The following is a 20,816-nucleotide window of genomic DNA, read 5'->3' as shown; positions in this document are numbered from 1 at the left end:
ATCATAGCATTAAGTTTTACTTCACCTTGACAAAATAACCACGCTTTTTACCCATCTTACAGGTAGGAATGGTAAAAACACAACAGTTTTCCCATGCCAGTGACAAAGCTGAAAGCAGGATCCCAAACCCTTGGGGCTACCTGCTGTAAATGCTGCAAAAGGACATGAAGCAAACCTAGTAATGGAGCTCTGGGCGCCTGATTTTGAAAGAAAGGCAAGGATAGACACTGTATTTAGTTTTTCTTGGAGAAATCTTGCACAGAATTTCTTACAGTTTCTGAACTTTTACCTTAAATGTCCAAATCTACAGGAATCATATTTTCCTTCACCTTGCACATTTTTTGTTTGTTTGCTTATTTGTTGTATTCTTTAGAGAACTGTGTTGAAATTTAAGTAAATTCAGCTGGAAAATTCAGTGAGCAAACTTTCAGGATTTCAGAGCAGACTCTGACCACCAGCACAGGCAGGCACAAAACTTGACTCTGCTCAGGATGCCAAACATACCCAGTTTGTTTGAGCAAAGCAGGAGTGCTGCTCAGTGCCCCAGCCCTCAGCATTGATGAGGATATATCCTGGCAAAATAGCTCTGCAGCATACACCAGCAGGAAGGAAAGCAATATTCAGCTGAAGCCAGGTTTAAGAAAGATTAGACAGAACTTTCAGGATGTCTCACAGTCCAAACTACAGCCTTTGGCCACACATTTCTGCACCACGTGTTTGCAGTACCCCCCCCACACCTACTTACCTGTGCAAGACACACCATCCTCAGCCAACTCTGTGCCTGGCTCACAAAAGCAAATGACTTTTTGAGTCTCAAGATCAACATGGCACTCGTCCATCTCACAGTGACTGCAATTAAGGTGCAGCCTAATCTCCACCTCTCCGTGCCCCTCTGTCACTAGGGAGTGGATGAAGAAGCTGAGTTAATTACTGTAAAGATCATTCTTATAATTTCCTTTGGGTTGACCCTTTTCTTTCCTGGCCTTTACTCTCTCCAAGATCAATCACTGCAATATCTTCAATACTTTCTGGCTGAACCTACCAGGCCAGAGTGCATCTGTGTTTGAAAATACTTCTGGCTGTTCTGAAGCAAACTTTTTTTTTTTTTTAACAAGTAGATTTTTTTGTTGTTTTCTTAACACATTGCAAACATATTAAAGACACTGAGTTCTGGGCAAACACAGGTTGGAGGGGAAGTGTTTCTCACTCCCATGCACTGCTGGGAGCACCCAGATATTTTACCAAGGGATGCTCTAAGCAACTTGCCTGTTAGTCAATAGTCAGGTGTTTTGTCTGTTTCTTTTCTAGAATATCTAAGCTATGAGGTTCTGTTATCACTTTCCTTGTCCAAAATTATTCTTAGGCTGGTAGACTGTACTGCTGGGAGTGTTTCCTAATAGGCTTGACGTTTCCTCTCCCTGTTTTTTTCCTGCTACTTCTCTCTATTCCCCGCTGTACTTCATATACTTTCTGCCTCCTCATGTTCATGACACTGAGCCGTACCCCAAAAGGTTGTAAGGGGTCCTACTGTTTTTAAAATTAAATAACCCCATGAGAAGACTTCTGACCAACATGAATACCTTTAAGTGCTGGAGTGTATAAAGTACCAATTGGATTAATAAAGGACACACCATCCTCCCCATCCATCTCTGGGTCATTGTCCACTGCAGCATTGCCACCTATGTCAAACCAGAAGTCACCTTAACAGATTGAGGCTCACAAAACAATAAAACACAGATATACATGGCAACATGCATGAATTCAGCATATTTAGGGAGGCATCCAAATGAAAAAAGAAAAAAAAAATTAAAGCATTTGATATACAGGGAATATTTAGCAACTTGTGGCATGAACTACTGGACTTTTTCTCTAGAACTTCAATTTTAATAACAGAAGCTTGTGACAATCAATTAATTAGCTCTGTTTAGGTAGACTGTTGCAAACTAAGGCACAAACTTCATCTTTAACCATTTGGATGCTGTGAAACATACAAGCCCTTCTTAAAATTCATGTAGTCAAGAGACTGGAAAGCACCAGTACTCCAGGGCTAAGTTTGTACCCTTGCTGATCAAGCTATGTTGTGTCAGCAGAGGGAATGAATAACCTGATATCCTTCCTCTCCTTTGCACCCTAAAAGCAGGGTGGTCCACCAGAGGTGGGGACTGAAGGAATTTATGAATTGCTCATTTGTGCTTGAGCATATAGAACATACCAGAAGCAAAGTATGGGCAATATATAACAAATATTAGATTCACAGTATAGGGCATATATTTTGTACTTCAGGCATGCAATGATTCCCCCACCCCACCCAAAAATAGCTTTTCCCCTTTAATTGTCTCCAGTGAAATAAAAAAAAAAAATGTTATGTGAGTCATTCTGTTGGAAAAAGAAGGATTACACAGGAACATTGGTACAAAACATGCACTTAATCATTTAAACTCATTACTTCCTCTCAAGATTTCTAGTCTACCATAGACTTAATTTATGCTGTGGAGAACCAGGGGTTAAAGAGTCCACCACAGTGCAGATGGCTACAGAAACTGTGTGGCCCAGGAGACTATAGGTTAGTAGAGATCTTGAATCTGGCCCACAACAGGAGTAATCAACATAATGCCATCTGACAGCTGCCCTGAGACACAGGCACATGAAATTAGCTCCTTGTTGACTGAAGTCATATTAAGAGGGGTGCTGGCTGGCAGCCTGAGCCTCTGTCCCCAGAGAGCACCTGTGCAGGACCAGGGGACACCCACAGCAGGGCATGGGAGAAGCTCTTGGCATAAAGCCTGGCTGCCAGCCTCCAGGACCAAAGTCCTCCAAACACAAGTGCTGGCAGTGGGAGCCCATATAGCTGCGGCTCCTCCTTCTCCAGCACTGTCACCCCATCATGAAAGGCTCAGGAATCACAGCAGGATCTTAATGTCATATTTCGCAGAGCGCAAAGCCAGGGATGCAGCTGAAGGACTGGCATCTGGCTCTTTGCTCAAAGACTAAATGCCATAAGTTCATCTAGTGCTAAAAAGGCAACACACAGACATACTAGTACATAACAGTCAAATATGCTAGCTACAGGAGAGTTATCATCAGCATTTTGCTGATCATTAGCACTAAAGGAGGGGAAGGGACACCTTGAACACGAAGCCACTTTACCTATATATCCTCCGCCTCCTCCACCTGAGGAGCACCCCCCTCCACCCCCTCCGAAACCCCCTCTTGTCTCCCACCCCCACTTCTTCATGGCCTGGGGGCAGGATCTTCCTCCAGTAGCACCTTCCAGCAAGGATTTTCCTGACCACAGGAAGGAAGTGTTATCATTCCAGCCACCTCCACCACCTGCAGTTGAGGGAAGAGAAAAGGAACAGCCGAGGATTACTTTTTGTGTAAAAAACACTGCAGGGAGAAGCACCCATTCAAAACATCTCAGCTGAAAGTCATCATCTGCACCTCTTTTCACCTACCATAGAAAGATGAGTATTTTCTACAGAAAATGTAAAAAGATATCCCTACCTACTCTCCAACCACTTCTATCTGGTTTAGAGAGCCTTCCCCTTCTCTGACTAAAACACTTGAAAAAAAACAGCATCAGTTCTAAAGTAGAAAAAACTATTTATTGAGAGGGGTGTGAAAACATGACCCACTCCTGCTCTCCACACAACAGACTTACCAGTGACTCACTTTCAGCTCTGCTGGTTTCTCAGTCCAAGGTCTCTTCACAGAGACTTCTAGACATGGTGCAATTGTGCTCTTTCTGCATAAGCCAGAGAAACTCTGAGTATGTCCACACAGCACAAAACAGTGCAGGGAGCAGGACAGCCACTGCAAACTCCCACATCAAAAACCAAACAACTTTGTTTATGAGAGGTACTGCATCATTTTGGGAGACTGTTGCCATTGCTATGGCTGTACCATCTCTGATATCCTTATTTATACCAAGTATCCAGCACTCTAAGTAGCTTCTCTTTGCATCTGTTATTATCCTCTGTTCTCCCTGAACTGTGTTTTCATGAGTTGTGCCTCACCTTCTTGTGAGGAGGAGGAATCTGGGAGTACCACATATTCACAAAGGTTTTCTTAAAAGGAATAAGCTTTCCTTACCTGCAGCTCCTGAATTTCCATTCAACCCTGGAATAGAGGAATCATTCTCCAGTCTTTCTGGATGAAATGTGTCCGTTTTGGCCCTGTAGGCCCTGCCACCACCCCCTGCTGCAATTATCAAGGGGACTGGTTCTCCATTCTCCATCTTAAAGAATTCAGAAATAAAGGCAATGTTCAAACTGAGGCAGACATGTAAATGGAAGTTCAGTCACATGATAGTTACTGCATGTTGCACCAAGCAGGCATCTAAGGCTGCTCAGCACTGCACAGTGTCATTGTATCATGTATGCACCCACACCCAGAAAATTAACGAATGGAAATGTAAAAACAGTCATACTAAGTTCTGCTACAGGAAACAGCAGTGTCAGTAGCTCTATGATTTGTATCTACCACGGTGATGGCTCTTAGAAAGCTTGTAATGTTCCATGTGATAACTCTCATTAAGATATGGCTGTGCTCTGCACAGTGCAAAGAACTGCCTTAAACCAGTGTTTGGAGTGAGTACTGGCTCAGCTGGCACAGGACAGGAAACATCAGTGCTCCACAGCTACAGGACTGCCAACAGAATCGTGCAGGCTATCCTCAACTTTGTCACGCCATATGTATAGCTGAAGTCTCACATTCTACAAAGACTAAGTTGAATGAAGTCTTGAAGGCAGAATTTGCCCTTTGCTGTAGACCTGTCATTCAGCATCTCAGTTTTTATTGAAAAACACCAACCCAGTTCAACCTATTATGTTTGTTTGTAAAGGATACTCCAAGCCACTGAAGCGCATGTGGCCATACTGCACAGCAGTTCAAAGAAGTGTGAAGGGCCAACCCAAATCCCTACATCTCTCAAGTGGAAATTAAGGATGCCCTGAGGTCACTCTGTGGACCCTCTCCCTGAGGTGTATAAAGGATTTTCAGAGGCAGGTGCAGGATGTGTTGATGCTGAAGGTGCATGGGGACTGTGTTTCCATACCTTAAATATGTAAGTGGCACCACCCCCGCCTCCACCTCCTCCTGCCCATTCATTGACACTTCTGTTCACACGAATCTCTTCTTCAATCACATTGTTCTCTCCAATGCAGACTTTCTGGATAACATCATTAGTCTGCAAACAGAAAACCAGGTCTGAATTCAGGTGAGAAATCTCCATTCCCTTGTACACACCGAAGCCTCGTGAACCTTTCACCATCTTGAAGCGAGAAACTGTCCTCCAGTGAAACTACACAAGCAGAACCAAGTGAATGCTCTTCTAGAATAGTCTGGCCTTTTGTCTCAACCTTCATCAGAATAATTTGTTGTCATTTTTAACTGAATTATTTTGAAGCAAGCTCAGTGCTGATACCTATTATCACATAAAAACAGCTCCATAAGCTTCTAATGTACAAAACGTAGCAGAATTTACTGCAAATTTTTCCCCAGCATTAGCAGTCTGTATTTCACAAGTGGAGGAAGGGAGTAAATCGGTGAGGATGTGCCTTGTCCCATGTGGCAAGAGATAGAGGGAACCCAAGTTTGTTTACCTCATTTCCAGTGCCCCATTGGTTGTGGCCAAGCAGCCAATGTGCCGTTGATTTTAGTAGCAATTAAACTGCAACTACCAGTACCTACCAAAACAGCAGCAATCCCACCTTCAATTGCAATATTCACCTGATGTTAATAAAAACACCTCACTAAAACTCCTCTGCATTTCCTACTTAGCATTTTTCCCTTCCATCAATTATCACTGAACATAGTGAACTTTCTGCATAAGGCAAACCCCTGAATTGGCTAACTGATTTCAATCATAACATTAAAGCACCATTTATACTACCTCAGGACTGTGACCCAAGTATTTTTTGGTTTAAAATTGGAACACTAAAATGCATGACAAGCAGGACCCTTCTGTGAGTGTTTTCAAGTTCCAAATTTTGATTCTAGCTTATTTTACTTTACAGGTTTTGTCTCAGTAACACTATTTTGTTATATTGCACATATATTGCCCACTGAACCTACTTAACCAACAATGCTTTCAGGGGAAAATGCACAAACATTTGTTATAATAGGATTCACCTTCTGCTTCCTTCTATTTTCATGTAAGTGTTTTCTTCTGCAAGAAGAACCTGATAAAAGCATGTTCAAATTCCAAATCATTCTGCTGACCACAAAATATTTTCTCAGTTGTGCCAGAGAATGAGTGGCATCCATTTTGTGTGTGCACACTTGCCTAAAGAACTAATAGTCCTCCTTCCCCTGTTTTTTCCCTCTCCTTAATTGATTTGGAGTTGGGTGGGAATGATTAATAAAATGACAAAGTCAATGACCCAAAGGAACCACTAGATTACAAAAAAATATAATCCTTCTTGGCAAAGACATAACTGATTACAATCCAATCTAGTAAAAGTCCCCTCTACAAGTCAATGCAATCTCTTTGCCTCAATGAAAGAATTACATTAGCACTCAATAAATTCTCACTAAGATTACAGTGGCCTGCAATTTAATGAGTCCATATATTACCCTCAGCTGGAATGTCCTAGTTAAAGACGTTGGATGGACGTTTGAGTTAGGCCATTTCTCATTTCAAAAAGGCTTTTTATTAATGGTTTGTTTGTAGATATGCATAATTCTAGTTTTAACATTATTTACTTCAGCAGCCAGCCTTGAGAACCTCTCTTACTTGTCTATATCCTTCAACCTTTCTCTGCTCTAACAGACTGGTAAGCTTTCATCTCTTGGATGTCAGCCATTATCAGCTGAGAAATGCACATCATGTAAATGTCCAGCTCAAATCTGTAGGTGAAATTTCATCAGATAATGCTTAGTTTGCTCTATGAGAGTGCCCTGTTCCCACATCCTCCTCCAAAGAATACTAAATAATTAATAAACTACTGTGCATGCAAATAGTGCCCATCTCTCTGTCAAGACATTTGCAGCAAGGGTTGATTAGTAACACAAAAATCAGGACTGCCTCAACGACTGATTTCTCTTTCCAGTTCCCATATGGGAACAACCAAGCAGGCCCAGTGATGTGGGTATCTCTGGAGGTGCAGCATGTATGATAATGGCACCTCTGGGCCCAGTGGTGGAACAAGGGCAAAACCCTGCAAAGCCAGCCTTGAAGACTGATCTCCAGAGGAATGGAAGGCAAGGTCGTCTTTTGTCTCCAAGGCCCCCCCCACAGGTGCACTGAGATACTCAGATCAGTCAGGAACCTGTTGTATATTATCAATGGGGACCAAATACTGAAAAGAAGTGAGCACAGGGACATGGTGCTTCACGTTCTCATGCTTTCCCAGTAAAACCATATCTATTCCTGGACTCCTATAGCCCCAAACCCCTTGAGGACAACGTTTTTCTGTGTGAAAAGACAAAACTCCGTGGATTGCTAGAAGGGGTTAAGGCAAAAAAAGAAAGGCAATCACTTACACTAGGACATGCATCTTCTCCTTGCTGTCCCACCAAGATATACAGTGTATCGTCCTTCTGGAGGTCAAAAATTCCCAGCACAGACACTCCGTGGGACCTCACCATGGTGTTCTTCCCTCCTTTCCCACCTGCAGCTCCATAGCCTGAGATGCTGCAGAAAAAAAGAAAACAAGAGGCTTCCACCTGAGTTCTCCCAGGCAGGTGGAAGGAAGCACAAACCACTTCTGAGCACTGAGTATTTTGCACACCTGAACACGGTATCACAAAGCTGTGCTCTGAAGACCTGACATTCTAAATAAATCTAAACCCAAAGCCTGAAGACTGATTTTCTGCTCTGTTTCAATCTGTGAGCTTGGGTAGCTACAAAACAGATTCTTTCACATTGATTATTAGGCAAACACTGCTAAGAACAGAGTGAGCAAGTCCCTATAGTTTCCAGCTTCACTATATGAAACACATCTTGTTTCCCAGAAGGCACATCCTTGAGAAGTTTGCAGCAAGAAAGAGAAAGAACAGAAGCAGGAGAACTGGTAAAAACAGGACATATGGCTAAAGAGAACATTAAGCGTGAGATTGACAGAGGGAGATTTGAGAAAGCAGACAGCATAACTGGTCCTGGTAGCATGGACCAGATGGAAAACAGCTCTCTTATTCCCAGGACCAGAGGAATACAGAAAGAAAAGTAGATGGAGATGACACTACCTGCAGTAATCAAGGAAGGCAAAAGCCCCCGGGCCAAACTCATGGTGATCAGGAACATCTCACTGTCTCCAGCCAGGAGTGGGTGGGCTACACACAGGCTGCTGCAGTCTCAGTTAAGGCTCTGGGATTTTTATTTCAAACAGTCAAGATTCCCAGGTGCTTACTGTTGCTGGTGTACCCAAAGATGTGGCTGTAACACTGTTTCTCAGCTCCTCCCTCTCCCTTTCTAACAATGGACATACTTAAAGCAGCTTTTGGCAAAGGATTTCAAAGCACTTTTTAGATATCATGATAAAACATACATGTCTGCTGTAACAAAACATATTTACTCAACTTTCCGAGCAGATGAATGACAGTATGGCAACTCAATTTAGATCTGAAATAAGCAGGTAATTCTCCACTGACATTAGCAGCTTTCCATCTATTTCTGCGAGAGCAAAATTCCACCTGGAACATGTAACCAGAGACTGCAGGACTCAGAACTCAAAAATTGCTCTCGGCTTCCTACCAGGCACAGCTTAGGTGCTCTGCTTTAACACCTCCTTTCCTCCAGCACCTGGCTGCTCTCTGCCCAGCACAGTCCTGCCTGCAAACAGGCAGCGTCTCATTAAACATATTAGATCCTGGCAATGTGACATGATTATGTTCATGCCACTGCTGATAACCAAAGCAATCAGTCCTCAGTTGGGCTGTACCAGAGCCAGCAGAAAAAGTGATGGACACAGCACTGGGCCACCCTGAACAGATGCTGCATGAATCTGAAGACTGAGTTGATTTGCTGTGGAATTTTGCAATGGCTAATGAAGTGCACTACCAGGCACAGCAAGCTGGCAGGGCTAATTGGCTGCCAGTAGGGGCCATACTTCTCCATGTAAGAACAGATTTTGCATACAAGCAGTGATGTCAGAAAGTTCAGGAAACCCAGTCTGGCCTCATTCAAAGGCTGAAGACAAATAAAACCCAGTATGTTCACGTGACAGTCATTCCCTACTCAAAATGGGTGTCACTATTTAACAGTTCTTCTTGACTTCAGACTTTAAGAGGATTCCTTTCATCAGCACCTGTCTTTTACAGGAGGAAGGAAGCCTTTTAACCATATTGGCCCTGAAGAAAGGTTTAGCCCATCCCAAGCAAGAACACAGAATACCTTCCACTGCTGTCCTTCTTTTCTTTTACTATGACACTTGTGGGATCTGAAAAAGATGTCCACACCTTCAGGAAGGGCCAGGATGTGCAGAGCACAAACCAGGCTGTGCAAACCAGGGCTGGAGAAAAACATGCACTGTAACATCCAGGTTATGGGAAACACTGGAGCTAGTCTTGAGAGTATTAGAAAATGTTGTGCCTAGGCTGGCTGACTCAGAATGACATTTTTTTGCACACCACTGGGCTGTGTTCTTGTGCTACCTTATATGAAGGGACTGTAGAGAAGAGAGGACAGTGGAAGTGACGACAAATGGGGCACTTAGCAAAATGGACCTAAACCTCTTTAAAAATGGAAAGAAGTCAGATAACGGATGCTAATATGTAATTCATTACAGTCCACTTCTCTCATATTTGGCCATAAGATATAGATGACCAGACCTTCTGAATGCTTAGAAGGAAATCTGAAGCAAAAAATATTCTTTTACAAAGTTTAACTTCATTGTTAAACAATGCGAAGTCCCATGGGAGTGAACCAGAGCATGTTAAACTCCAGTTTTCAAACGTGGGCATTACAGTGTATGGCAGCCTACTCAGACCTTCACAGATGATGAGGTTTTCTGGGTGTGGTTGGTTTTTGCTGGCAGTTTTGTGCAAAACTGAGCTGTCTGTATTTTAATAATGCATATTCTGCCTCATGTTCACAAAATCGATATCTTTCTTGAGCAATTACCAGGAGTGTACATTACAAAGTGTAAAACACACTGACATGGCAGAACATCAGCTTTCTTGAGAGCCCAGCAGCCAGCAGGAGGGTTTTCTCCCTGGGTGAGGTGTTTCAGCAGTGCCCATCAGGAAAACTTACAGGATCCACACTGCAGCAGGACTGCAGGGCAGAGCTAAACACAGGCAGTAAGTCCAGACTCTGGGAAGCCCTGGAATTGATATTGCAACTTGACATTTTCCTAGGGCTATGCTATGCTGGCGTACTCCGCTGCCCCTTCAGCAGACCAGAATCAGGAAGATGTCAAGTTAATTTAAGGCCACAATTGCCTCCTGCTTTCCCCAGGCCGTGAATTTTCTACTATAGCCTTAAGAGGTGCAGAAGAGAATGTCATCCCTTTATATATATATGTTATGCACGACATCATACATCTATTATCTATACAGAACCTAAAAGTCTGTTAGGTCATTTATAGGACTTAAATAGACAGGTCATCCCTGCAGGGCCCAGGGCTTGTATTGGGCAGCAAAAAGTCAGCCTGCAGTTGCATAGGAATTCTGGCTCTTCTTGGACTCTAATATTAAAGAAATGACAGTGCTGTAAGCTTTTGGGACTGTTTTGCCTGTTCATTTTCAGGCTGAACTTTATATCCATATTTACTGGATGCTGGTTCTGAAAAATTCTGTTCACCTCAGGCAACTCCTTGTTGATAGCTGGGTAAAATATCATTAATGCATTTTGCATTACCATCAATCCTTGCAGGAATAGGCACTCAGGCAGAACTTGTGCCTAACCTAGCCAGTTTCTCAAAACTGCCTTGCCCTAGACCTCTACTAGAGACAACATCTAGTCTCAACATTAACATTCTTTTTCAATATAAAGGGGGAAAAAAAAGGGGATCAGAAAATTGTAACTGAAATTTGTTCAAAGCCTTCAATGGAATGTTTTGCTTTAAAATCCAAGACACCATAATTGGTTTCAATATGGAATGTTGCATAAAGAACCACCACTAGACAGTCACTGGTTTGAACTTACAGTTCTGCTTATAAAATGAGGCATGTAATGGCTTCCTGTTACCATTCAGAGACAGTGAACTACTTCAATTTACTTCTTTGCCCAGCAAGAGCAAAAAGAAAAAATGATTGGTAAAAATCTGATTAAGTAGTACTGAACCGTATCTGATCATCTCTCTTTGAAAACAACTCCACAGGGGGATTTAAGTGTTAGAACCCTCAGTATCACAGAGCCTACCATTTAGGTGGCTGGCTTCCAAAATCAATTCTACTGTGGTAAGCCAGGCTTACAAGCTCAACTTGCTGTGTCTAGATTCAAAAATGTGAAGATGCTGAGCAGAGGTTGATGCAAGCTGTCCTATAAGAAACGCTGACACATGATTGTGCCCTCCACACCAAGTGAAGGGTGGGAAAACTTCATTCTGATCCCAGGGCTCAATGAATGACAAATGGGATATGTATTCCTCTTGGTCTGAGGAGGTGAAAATACTTCATTTTCAGCTACTGATAGAGCTTTCCCAACCTGTAACCATTTAGGCTAAAGATTTCCACGCCTCGGAAAGTTTATTCTCTTTCACTAAAAAGGTTGCATCTTCCAGGGAACAAATCTGAGATGAGAAAGACAGGAAATCAGAGGCTCAGTGATAAATAAAACCCCAACAGATGTGGCCAAACTTCTGAATGTAATACTTCAAAAATGCCCAGCGTGTTTCTGCAGCTTGGATAATTTGGAGCACAGATACATCACGACAGTCAGAGACAGTTCCCTTACCTGTACGTGTTGGTTGCTGGTACTCTCCAGATCTGAATGCCTTGGAGAATCCCTTCAGCTCCCACCACCACTCTGAGCTTGGAGTTCCTGTAGGCATCATTGCACTGGCTCTGTGTGGGGCCATAGGGTCCACTGGCACCACAGGTTGTGAACAGCCACTGATCTGAAAGGCGGACACGTGCAAAGCATGACCCCAACATCCAAAGACCAAGTGGTTCTGCTCTTTAGCTGCTCTGCTTCTTGGACCAAGAGCAGAACCTGGCCCTGAGGTTTTAACCCAAACAAATACCCACAGAATTATTTTACAAGTCCCATAATTTTCTGTATCTCAGTATTTGACAGCTTTTCATCAACATCTCCAGAAATCTATCACAACAATAAACATAGCTCTATTTTTCCTAAGGCTCAAAAAGGCAAAGAGAACAGAGTAGAGAAATATCCAACAGAGTCCTCCTAGTTTCAGGCTCTGCTCTCTGGGCTGTTAAGTGCTCATTCAAAATCTCAAAGCTGGTCCATTCTAGCCTTTTCAGTTTCTAGAGACATTTGGTTATTGAATTTACTTTAAATGGGAAAGTAACTGTTAATTAGATAAAAAACTGTAAATACAACATCATCACAGCAATTAAAACAACAGATTAATTGCATTTTGAGTAATTATTTGCTCACAGGAGGCTCAAATTAAGCTTCAGAAAGCAAAATACCTGACTGAGGCCTGTAAAACAAGTATCCAGCTCTGCATTCTAGGCCAGATCTGTGGGTGTAAATCAATGCTTTCCTATTACAACCATTTCCATCAATTGGAAGTACTAATCCTGTACAAATAGATTTCTAGAATGAGATTGTGTTTATTTGTGTCTCAAAACCCCCTAATTTTTAAAATTTGAATGCATGTCAGTGACAATTACATTGTTTTCCTTAAAGATTAATTTTAGGGGCATCACAGTCCCAAGACCACAATGCTTTTGTAAAACCCACCTTGTCCTATTTTCTAGTATATCAGGAAATACTTCATATATAATCAAAACTAAGATCTAGATGGTAAATAAGCAGAGAAAGCATTTTTTGTGAACATGATATGATTCATCAAACATACTTATTCATAACTAATATACACAATCTAATAGACTCCATCAGGTAGTTCTACTGCCATTAAGGACGAAAGATTTGGAATACATCTGAAGTTTTTTCTACAAATTATGTTGGTCTAGTTAGCCTTCCACATGGTCTTCTCAAAGAGCAACATTTCTCTATCAGCTTTCACAAAAGCAATGCCACACATGCAGATTCTTAAGCAGTGATACTAATTAGTTCAGACAGGGCGTTAATTGGACTCGATGTCCAGGAGTAGGACTCAATGATCTGTGCAGATCCTTCCCAACTTAGGATGTTCTGTGATTAGCTTGACCTGTTTCTTGGAATTCAGAGCTATTGTCTAAGCTGGTGTGGTCTAGAAATGATGGTCTGCATGTGTCTGGAGGAGCAAGGCCAGAAGTTCTACCATTACTGTTACTGGAGAGTGGTTCATACTCCAGAAACACAAAAAAACACATTAGCTTACCCAGAAAAGAGTTTCTGGATTACCCTGTCACAAACTAATCCCAAGGATGAGTTAAATTCCTTCTTACAAAAAAAGTTCAGTGACTGAAATGGATCAAAGAATTTGACAGAACTTTAAGAAATAAAAAGACTGCCATTTCTGAAAAACATTGGTAAAACAGTGTTGAGCAAAACTACCACTCTGTAAGAAGATTTCCCAATCTAAGTACTGCTGAAAGAATAATCTCATTTTACTGAAAAATCTACATGACCCCTCCTCAAAACTCCCCTGCAAGGGTCCTCTACAGATTTGGTCACTGTTACTTGTTTCAATTACATACTAATTTCACTTATTTCTCCAGGCCTTCTGCAATGGGTGGCAGTACAACATCTAAAATTATTAGACAGCAAATGGAAGCATTTCCCTCTTCTCTTTTGCTTCTGATATACCCTCCAAAAGCCCTCAAAACAACAGGTAAGAGGGTAAAGGCACCTAAGGAAGAAAGTCTAGAAGTTACGAAAGCGAAATGCTTCAGTAGCTCTGAACAGTCTGGCACCAGAAGTTACTTGTGTTTATCCTTGCAAAACCCACTCCAAGCCCAAAGGAAAATCTCACACTAACTGGAAGATGAGAGACTCATTCTGTCAGCTATCACAGTGATTTAACATTGCAATACCCCAGTGGGCTTAGCCACCTGCACCGAAACATATGTTTAGTAAAGCAAGCAGGTAACTGGAACAATAAGAAACCACTTGTATGTCTCCAGTGAAATATCAAACATGTTCCCAAAGGTAGATGCAGGTGACCTTCAAGGGGACAATAAGCCCAAAACATGAGAATCAAAATGGAAAACTGGAAGTGATAAAACCTAGGACAGATCACAGCATGCGCAGACTGATGCTATAGTAAAGCTTTACATTTCAGATTTAGTCCCTTGAAATAAAACTCGTTCCTTAGTATCTGCCTACCTGACCTTGGAAAACTTATCTCTAGACAATTCTACATGTAATACACAGCACAGCTGGACCTGAAACTGACTGCTCTTGGCTCCCACCGGGGTCCAGGGACTGGGGATCAATGAACTAAATCTTATTCCAAAAAAGTTTGAAATGGCCCTCTGGTTCCCTAAAAGACCTGGTGGAACAGAAGGAGAATGTCTCTCTGTCACAGACCTTATGCTTTCAGACTCTGAACTAAAGCAACTAGAACAGTTTTTGTATTTTCTGCCTTTAGGGCAGAATAGAGGGGGCTCACTTCCAGTGCAGAGGCAGTATCACAGTAAGGGCAAACCCTGGCGGCAATCTGAGATTAGTTAATCTGCACTAAAATCCTAGAACCTGGTTTTTCAGATCTTGAGAGGATGGGGAATGAAAAACAACAGATACGTTATGCCAGGGAGTATGATGTAAGGAACTTGGAGATGACTGAGCACAGGAGGTGACACTGTGGATTTCTAAAATGGTCCTGATGTAATGGATACAGTGGTGTATACAAGATTGCCTGTAAAGCCTCCCACATTCTGCAGCGGCTGCAGCCAGTGCTAGCAAAAATATTTACTTGCATTATTCAGGTAGATAGTAGACAAGAACAGGAAAAGATGTGCTTTAGAACTAGCAGAACTGATAGTGATCCTTGCCAACACTGCAGGAGGAAGTCTGGCCCAGGTGAAGTCCATAGAGAGACTGCACCTGATTTAATCCAGCAGGGATTTTGTAATACCTCCAGCCAGGTGTTGCACAATCTCCTCATTTTTCATTGCTGCACCGATGTGCAAACAGCCCTACTCCTGTTTATAAATACTGGAAGCTAGTCCAACATGGAACAGTTTTACCAGTGAATTAAATGGGACATAATATGACACAGGAAGAATTTGCCCCTCATTTCAATATAATTAGGACAGCTGGATTTTAGTTACAATTCTGGATACAGACTAAAACTCCCACAGTTTCCCCCACCCCTTCTCTTACACATTTCACAAAGCCAGCCCTCAGTGCACAGATGTAACTGCAGCCCACGATCTACAACCACTAACCCAGCAGCAAAACAAAGTACTGCCTGCCTTAATAACCCACCACTGCTTTTTAAAAAGTAAGATTTCACTCCCTGCAAAGTATTGATTTTCTCTTGATTCTAGAAATGACTGCAGCATGTCATATGAGCTTGGAGAGAGCATTTCTACAGGTTGTTGCATGCCACAGCAGTTTACAGTAATTCAGCTTGAAACATAATTTTGATCTCCAAAGACTAAAGCAGCAGCACTGAATCGAAAATCCGTAAGTAGTTTGGTGGGAAGCATAGATTTTTTTCCATCTGTGAATAACTGTGGTCTGTTGCATAGTGCACAGCACATCCCTCCTTCCTTCTGCAGTGTGTGGCAGGATAACACTGCCAGCACCTCACATACTGGGGGAAGAAGAGCAGGACTCTCCAGGCTAAACCTCCCCCAAAAACTAGCAGATTGTGGAATTCTGCCCAATTTAACACAAGCTATATATACCCAGTGTCCAAAACCAGCTGAGGATTCCCATGACAAAAAACAACAGGTAGTTTAATGTAGGGTCCCCACATATTCTGTCATTGGCAGCTGCAAGATGCTACCCAGGTTTAAGAAATGGAAACCTCTGTTTGGGATGGGGAAAGAAAGAAAGAATAAAAAAAAAAAAAGAAGTAGAGATCACAGTGAGATTCAGACTGCTGTACTACATTTCAGTGAATAATTTATACATCAGTTCAATTTCATAGAATCCTCCCTTTTAAAAGAAACACAGAAGAGGAAACATTAAGTTTCTGCCTGTTTACTCACTCACCTGCACTCCTGCTCCCTTGCAAGTTCCCCAATACACTGGCAAGGTCCCAGAAGCAACATTTTGCAAAAAAAAAAAGAAGTCTTTTTGCCTCTATTAAAATGATTGAAAAAAATGTCTTCCTTCATTACATTTCTTTCCATGATGAATTCACTGATGGATATATTTGCACACACAGCCTCTCATCCTTTTGTACAGCAGAAATTCCAGGTTTCACACAGTTTGTCTAGATACATGAAATGCACAGCAATCAAGGTGCTGGATTTCAGCCACAGCAAAAGGGGAAGGAGGTCCTGCTCTTGAAAAACAAAATGAACGATATCCCAGAAGACTTAAAATGACTAATTTGTTTGAAGCTCTGATACTACTTGCAGCCCGAGGCAATGCTGCTGCAGGCACTGTTGCAAATAACAAGCAGCAACACCGAAGAGAAAACTGTGGAGCAAACCCTAAGGCACATTTGTATTTCTGACATAGAAAGCAATTTCATTGGCACATGTACAGCACACAAACTCCATGCCACAAAACAGACAGAGGCATTTTGGCTATACCTCAAAGACCTAAGCGTATCAACTTGCCTCTGTCAAATCAAGCTGGTTCAAACCTAGTTTAAGCTCATTGCTGACCAAAACTTTAGTGATTTGAGCAAACTGCCAACCAAGAACCATGGCACTTGGCTTATTTTGGAACCTAGAGTAACATGTTAGTGAAATGCATCAGTGCCTTAAAGCAATGAGTAAAAAGTTTGCATAACTTGCTGTGACAACCTCTGTTCACACCAAAAGGCTATTCTTACTTCCAATAGGGTAAAAATCGACATTAACAAGGCCTGTAAATTCTCATGTTTCAGAGGAGTAAGAATCCCAGTGGCTAAACTTCCGAATGCAATCAATTTTTCCTCAGAGAGTTCATTTTACCTCTTCTTCTCAGGCAGATGTCATCAAGCTTGATGCCATTGACGAGTGGAATGTTTGCTTCATCTATTTGTAAAAATTTCCATAATTTCCCCTCACCTGACAATATGGGAATACGGCCAATATGGGAAATCCAAGGCTTACAGGAAACTGCCCACTATAATGTTGACTAACACTTGGCTACCACTGGCACCATGAGTTATATGGTAAGCTGCAGATTTTAACTCAGTGCATGAGCAATCTCAGTTATGCATTACCAATAATTTCAGGGATGGTCCATGCTAGAAGCCTGCAGGCAGAATACACTACAAGCATATGTAAGAAACATACTCAGTGAGGTAAGGATTTCAATTTTGCTTTAGGTTCTGCCATTTAACAGTGTTCTGTGAGCAGTAATTGGAGATTATTACCTTTCCCAGGATTGAATTTGCTAGAGATTAATGGGGCAGGGGGCTGAAAGATGATGGTAAATGGCAGAACTAGGTTATGCTCACAATCACAGTCCCATACCTGTTAAGTGTGTCTACAAAATGGTATTAAGGGGATATAAAATGATCAAAGAAATTAGTGAGTCTTGCCAGCAATACGAGAATTAGTCACTGAAGTATGGCTAGACTAAGAGAGGTTGTCTTTTCCACTCTTTCTGGAGGTACTAGTTCTGTCTTTATTTTCTAAATGAGGGCAGCAGTAGAAGACTCGGATATGTCTTTCGGGTCAACAGGAAGAGCATCCGCAGTGATGACAAACACATGCCAAATCGATCCTGAGTATCATTTCAAAGAAATACTCAAAAGCTTGATTCATGCTTTAGATTTTTCTGAAGTGTTTATAAATAGGGAACACTATCAAGGCATTCTTGCAGGAAATTGTGGTCAGTGTAAGAGGGTAAGAGCACTACTGACTTTGGACAGCAACGAGAACACCTTGTTTGTTTCCACCTTCTGAAACCAGGCATTAACAAAGCAGCATGAAGAAAACTAATTTTCTTTCCCTTTTATGTTTCACAAGGAGTCTTCCATAAAGGGTGTTAAGTGGTACATGCTACCAACTTTTTGGAATTTCTTTTTGTTCATAATTACAAAGGATAGCAGCAACGCATGTTAGATAACAAAGACCAAGTTGGGTGGAGGTGGAAAAATTATTTAAAAACATTTTCTGAGATTTACAGCAGTTTCTGTGCAATTTGAACTGCTATTCTTAAGAGTGAGCAGCTCTGAAATGTAGGTCTGAAACCTGTGAATTGCCCTGTTTATTTCAAGTGCATGATTAACTCTAGAGAGCAATTATGCCAATTCAACTTTGCTAGGTTGTATCTGGTTGCATGCTGATTTCCAGTATTGCACTGTTGCTGTTTTCAATCCTACAGAGAAAGCAAGTGTAAACACTGCAATAAAGAAATTCATACCTACATATTGTGAGATCCCACTGTTGTGTCCAAACATTTCCTGTTCAGAATGTTACTTTTGTTGGGGGGAGGGCATTTGGCTATTATTCACTGTGTTAATTGATGCATAATACAAAAATACAATTCTGCAGATACCTTTATTGCATTATACCAACAGTTCAGTTAGTATAATTGCACACAAAGAGCAACCAAATGTAATTTTCTTTTACTTAATACTTGCTCCGCTGTCCCTTTCAGCTCCTTCATCTGATTAACTAATGTGACTGAGACTTCTTCCGAGAAACAGCCATGGAAGCGCTCAAAACAGGACTCTCCCTGATGGAAAGCACAAAATCTATGCAACCACTAAATGCTGTGGGGGAGAGACTGGAGGAAAACGGTAACCCAGTCTGAGTGAGAAAATGATTTGATGGCAGTTTCCATGCAAGAAACCAGGAGTGCACAATGGCTGCTGGTTATGCAGAATAGAAGGGATAAAACAATGCAAGAGGGGAAAAAAGGTTAATATTTTTGCACATTGCACAACATGCCATTTTTGTACTGTGTGCCCTGACACAAGTAAGTTGTCAGTGGGACAGAAGAGAAGCTGAAACATCAAAAGAGAGGCTATCCTCATGGTATTTAAAGCCTATTCAGAAGCACCAGAAATCTTTAATTAAAGCTTGATTGCTCTGTGTCTTGTTATCTCCTTTCGCCTACTGAGAATCCTATTTTGTCTCCTTCAGCTTCTGTGATAGTAATTTGTTTACCTCGAGCTCCTCATTATTGCTCACTGTATCTTTATATGCCTGAATTTCCCATATTCTAGCCTTGTGTATAAAAAGAAATTGCATTGGCTTGATATAAATGGACTTTTTAATTGGTAGTTGAATGATAGTATGGTGTGAGAAGCTTTCAGTTTTACTTAAACTAATACTAACCAATTTAAAACCAAAGCCAAAGTAAGCCTGGGTTTACAACAGAATAAACAGCACTAAGACTTTTTTACAGATTTAAGCATCTCAATGAAAAATCCTGGTTCCATTAAAGCTGTTTCAATCTTCTAGCATATGCAGACCTTGTTACAACTGTTTTTCCTGGCTGCTTCTAGAATCAAGTTTCACCTGCAACCTTTCAGCAATAAACTGGTATTCCAGCAAATAACACATCATTAGTTAATTGAAAAGGAGAGCATTTGCACTGTCCTGTGAACATATATCTAATGGCCACTTTGCGCTGCAAGTAATTGTGAGATTTGAAAACCATAGGAATTTTTCTATGTTGGTCATCAAGAAACTTGAGAGAGTAACAACACCACATTAGCTGTAAACATTTCAGGTCTTATTCAACTCCGTGTGTTCATTATCCCAGGTATGATCCCACTCTACAGTGGGTAACACATTTCTGGAGGCTTTAGGATGCTTGACAGTGTGGCTGTACTGTGTGTTTTGAATCTCCAGCATGCGTCACCTGGAGGCACTCTGAGCCCATGGCCAACAACGCCAAGGCTGAAGAAGCAAGTCAGTAGGTACAGGTGAGAGGACAGGGGAGCTGGTGGTGCCAACCATCACTTCTGCTGGAAATGGATTTCCAAGCACAGGCAAAAGCAGCAGGTGTGTATAAGAGGTTCTGCTCAGATACAAAGGAGCAAGTGGAGGGCCCATGCCCTTGAAAAAAACTGAGCTGCTTTGGATTTACTGTTGTGTAAACAAAGTGCTACCTGTCTTTCAGACTGTGGCTCCTGCTGCGAAGGCTGAGCGGGCTTGGGGACTTAGGGAGAACATTTTATTATCCTGTTGTCTCATCAGCTTTAGGAGCACAATTCTTTGTTTCAGTAAGATTTCTTAAGAAGGAAATATTATAGTATGTGATCCATCACACAAGTTGAAGATCCTATTAATGGTAATTACTTTTAGCTGACCTCACATTGGTGAGTGCAGTCTTTGGGACTTCAGGGTGCTGCTGATGCTGTTGGTTCACTCACACAACAGTTAATACATGGCCATCAAAGGAAAGGCCTTGACAGATTCAGCCCGAGGTTTCTTAAATGCATTACGGGATGCAGAAAGAAATAAGATTAAAGCTGGGTAAAATGCATAGCCCAGGGACCAAACAAGCATCTGCAGTGTTTCCTGACAGCAAGCAGGCACTCAGCAACACAAAGGAGAAAGGGGATTTGGTGCTGCAGAGACTCTCAGAAATGCAATGACTTTCACTGCAAGAAGCTGCCACTCAGCTTCTCTGTTTCTGCCCTATCTACTCTGAGGGCACAAGGGGAGAAAATTGCTGTAGGAGTAATTTCAAACCCCAAGGGCTAGAGACAATTTTAGCCAGAATA

General features: G+C 41.8%; 1 protein-coding gene across 1 annotated transcript in view; it reads right to left on the bottom strand.

The window, feature by feature from the left end:
- Positions 1–20,816, bottom strand: part of ALK (ALK receptor tyrosine kinase) — a 220,891-nt gene that overhangs the window by 20,672 nt on the left and 179,403 nt on the right. Inside the window, exons 12-18 of the mRNA XM_066314448.1 lie at positions 11,840–12,002; positions 7,486–7,636; positions 5,057–5,188; positions 4,093–4,237; positions 3,148–3,330; positions 1,581–1,679; positions 746–898 (exon numbers count right to left, since the gene is read on the bottom strand). Of these exons, the coding sequence (XP_066170545.1) occupies positions 746–898; positions 1,581–1,679; positions 3,148–3,330; positions 4,093–4,237; positions 5,057–5,188; positions 7,486–7,636; positions 11,840–12,002 (1,026 nt within the window). The remainder of the gene's footprint in view (positions 1–745; positions 899–1,580; positions 1,680–3,147; positions 3,331–4,092; positions 4,238–5,056; positions 5,189–7,485; positions 7,637–11,839; positions 12,003–20,816) is intronic.

The sequence above is a fragment of the Sylvia atricapilla genome, chromosome 3, assembly GCF_009819655.1.
Source record: "Sylvia atricapilla isolate bSylAtr1 chromosome 3, bSylAtr1.pri, whole genome shotgun sequence".
Lineage (NCBI taxonomy): Eukaryota > Metazoa > Chordata > Aves > Passeriformes > Sylviidae > Sylvia > Sylvia atricapilla.
The sequence above is the reverse complement of the archived record's forward strand: the minus strand, read 5'-3'. Positions and strand labels throughout refer to the sequence as shown.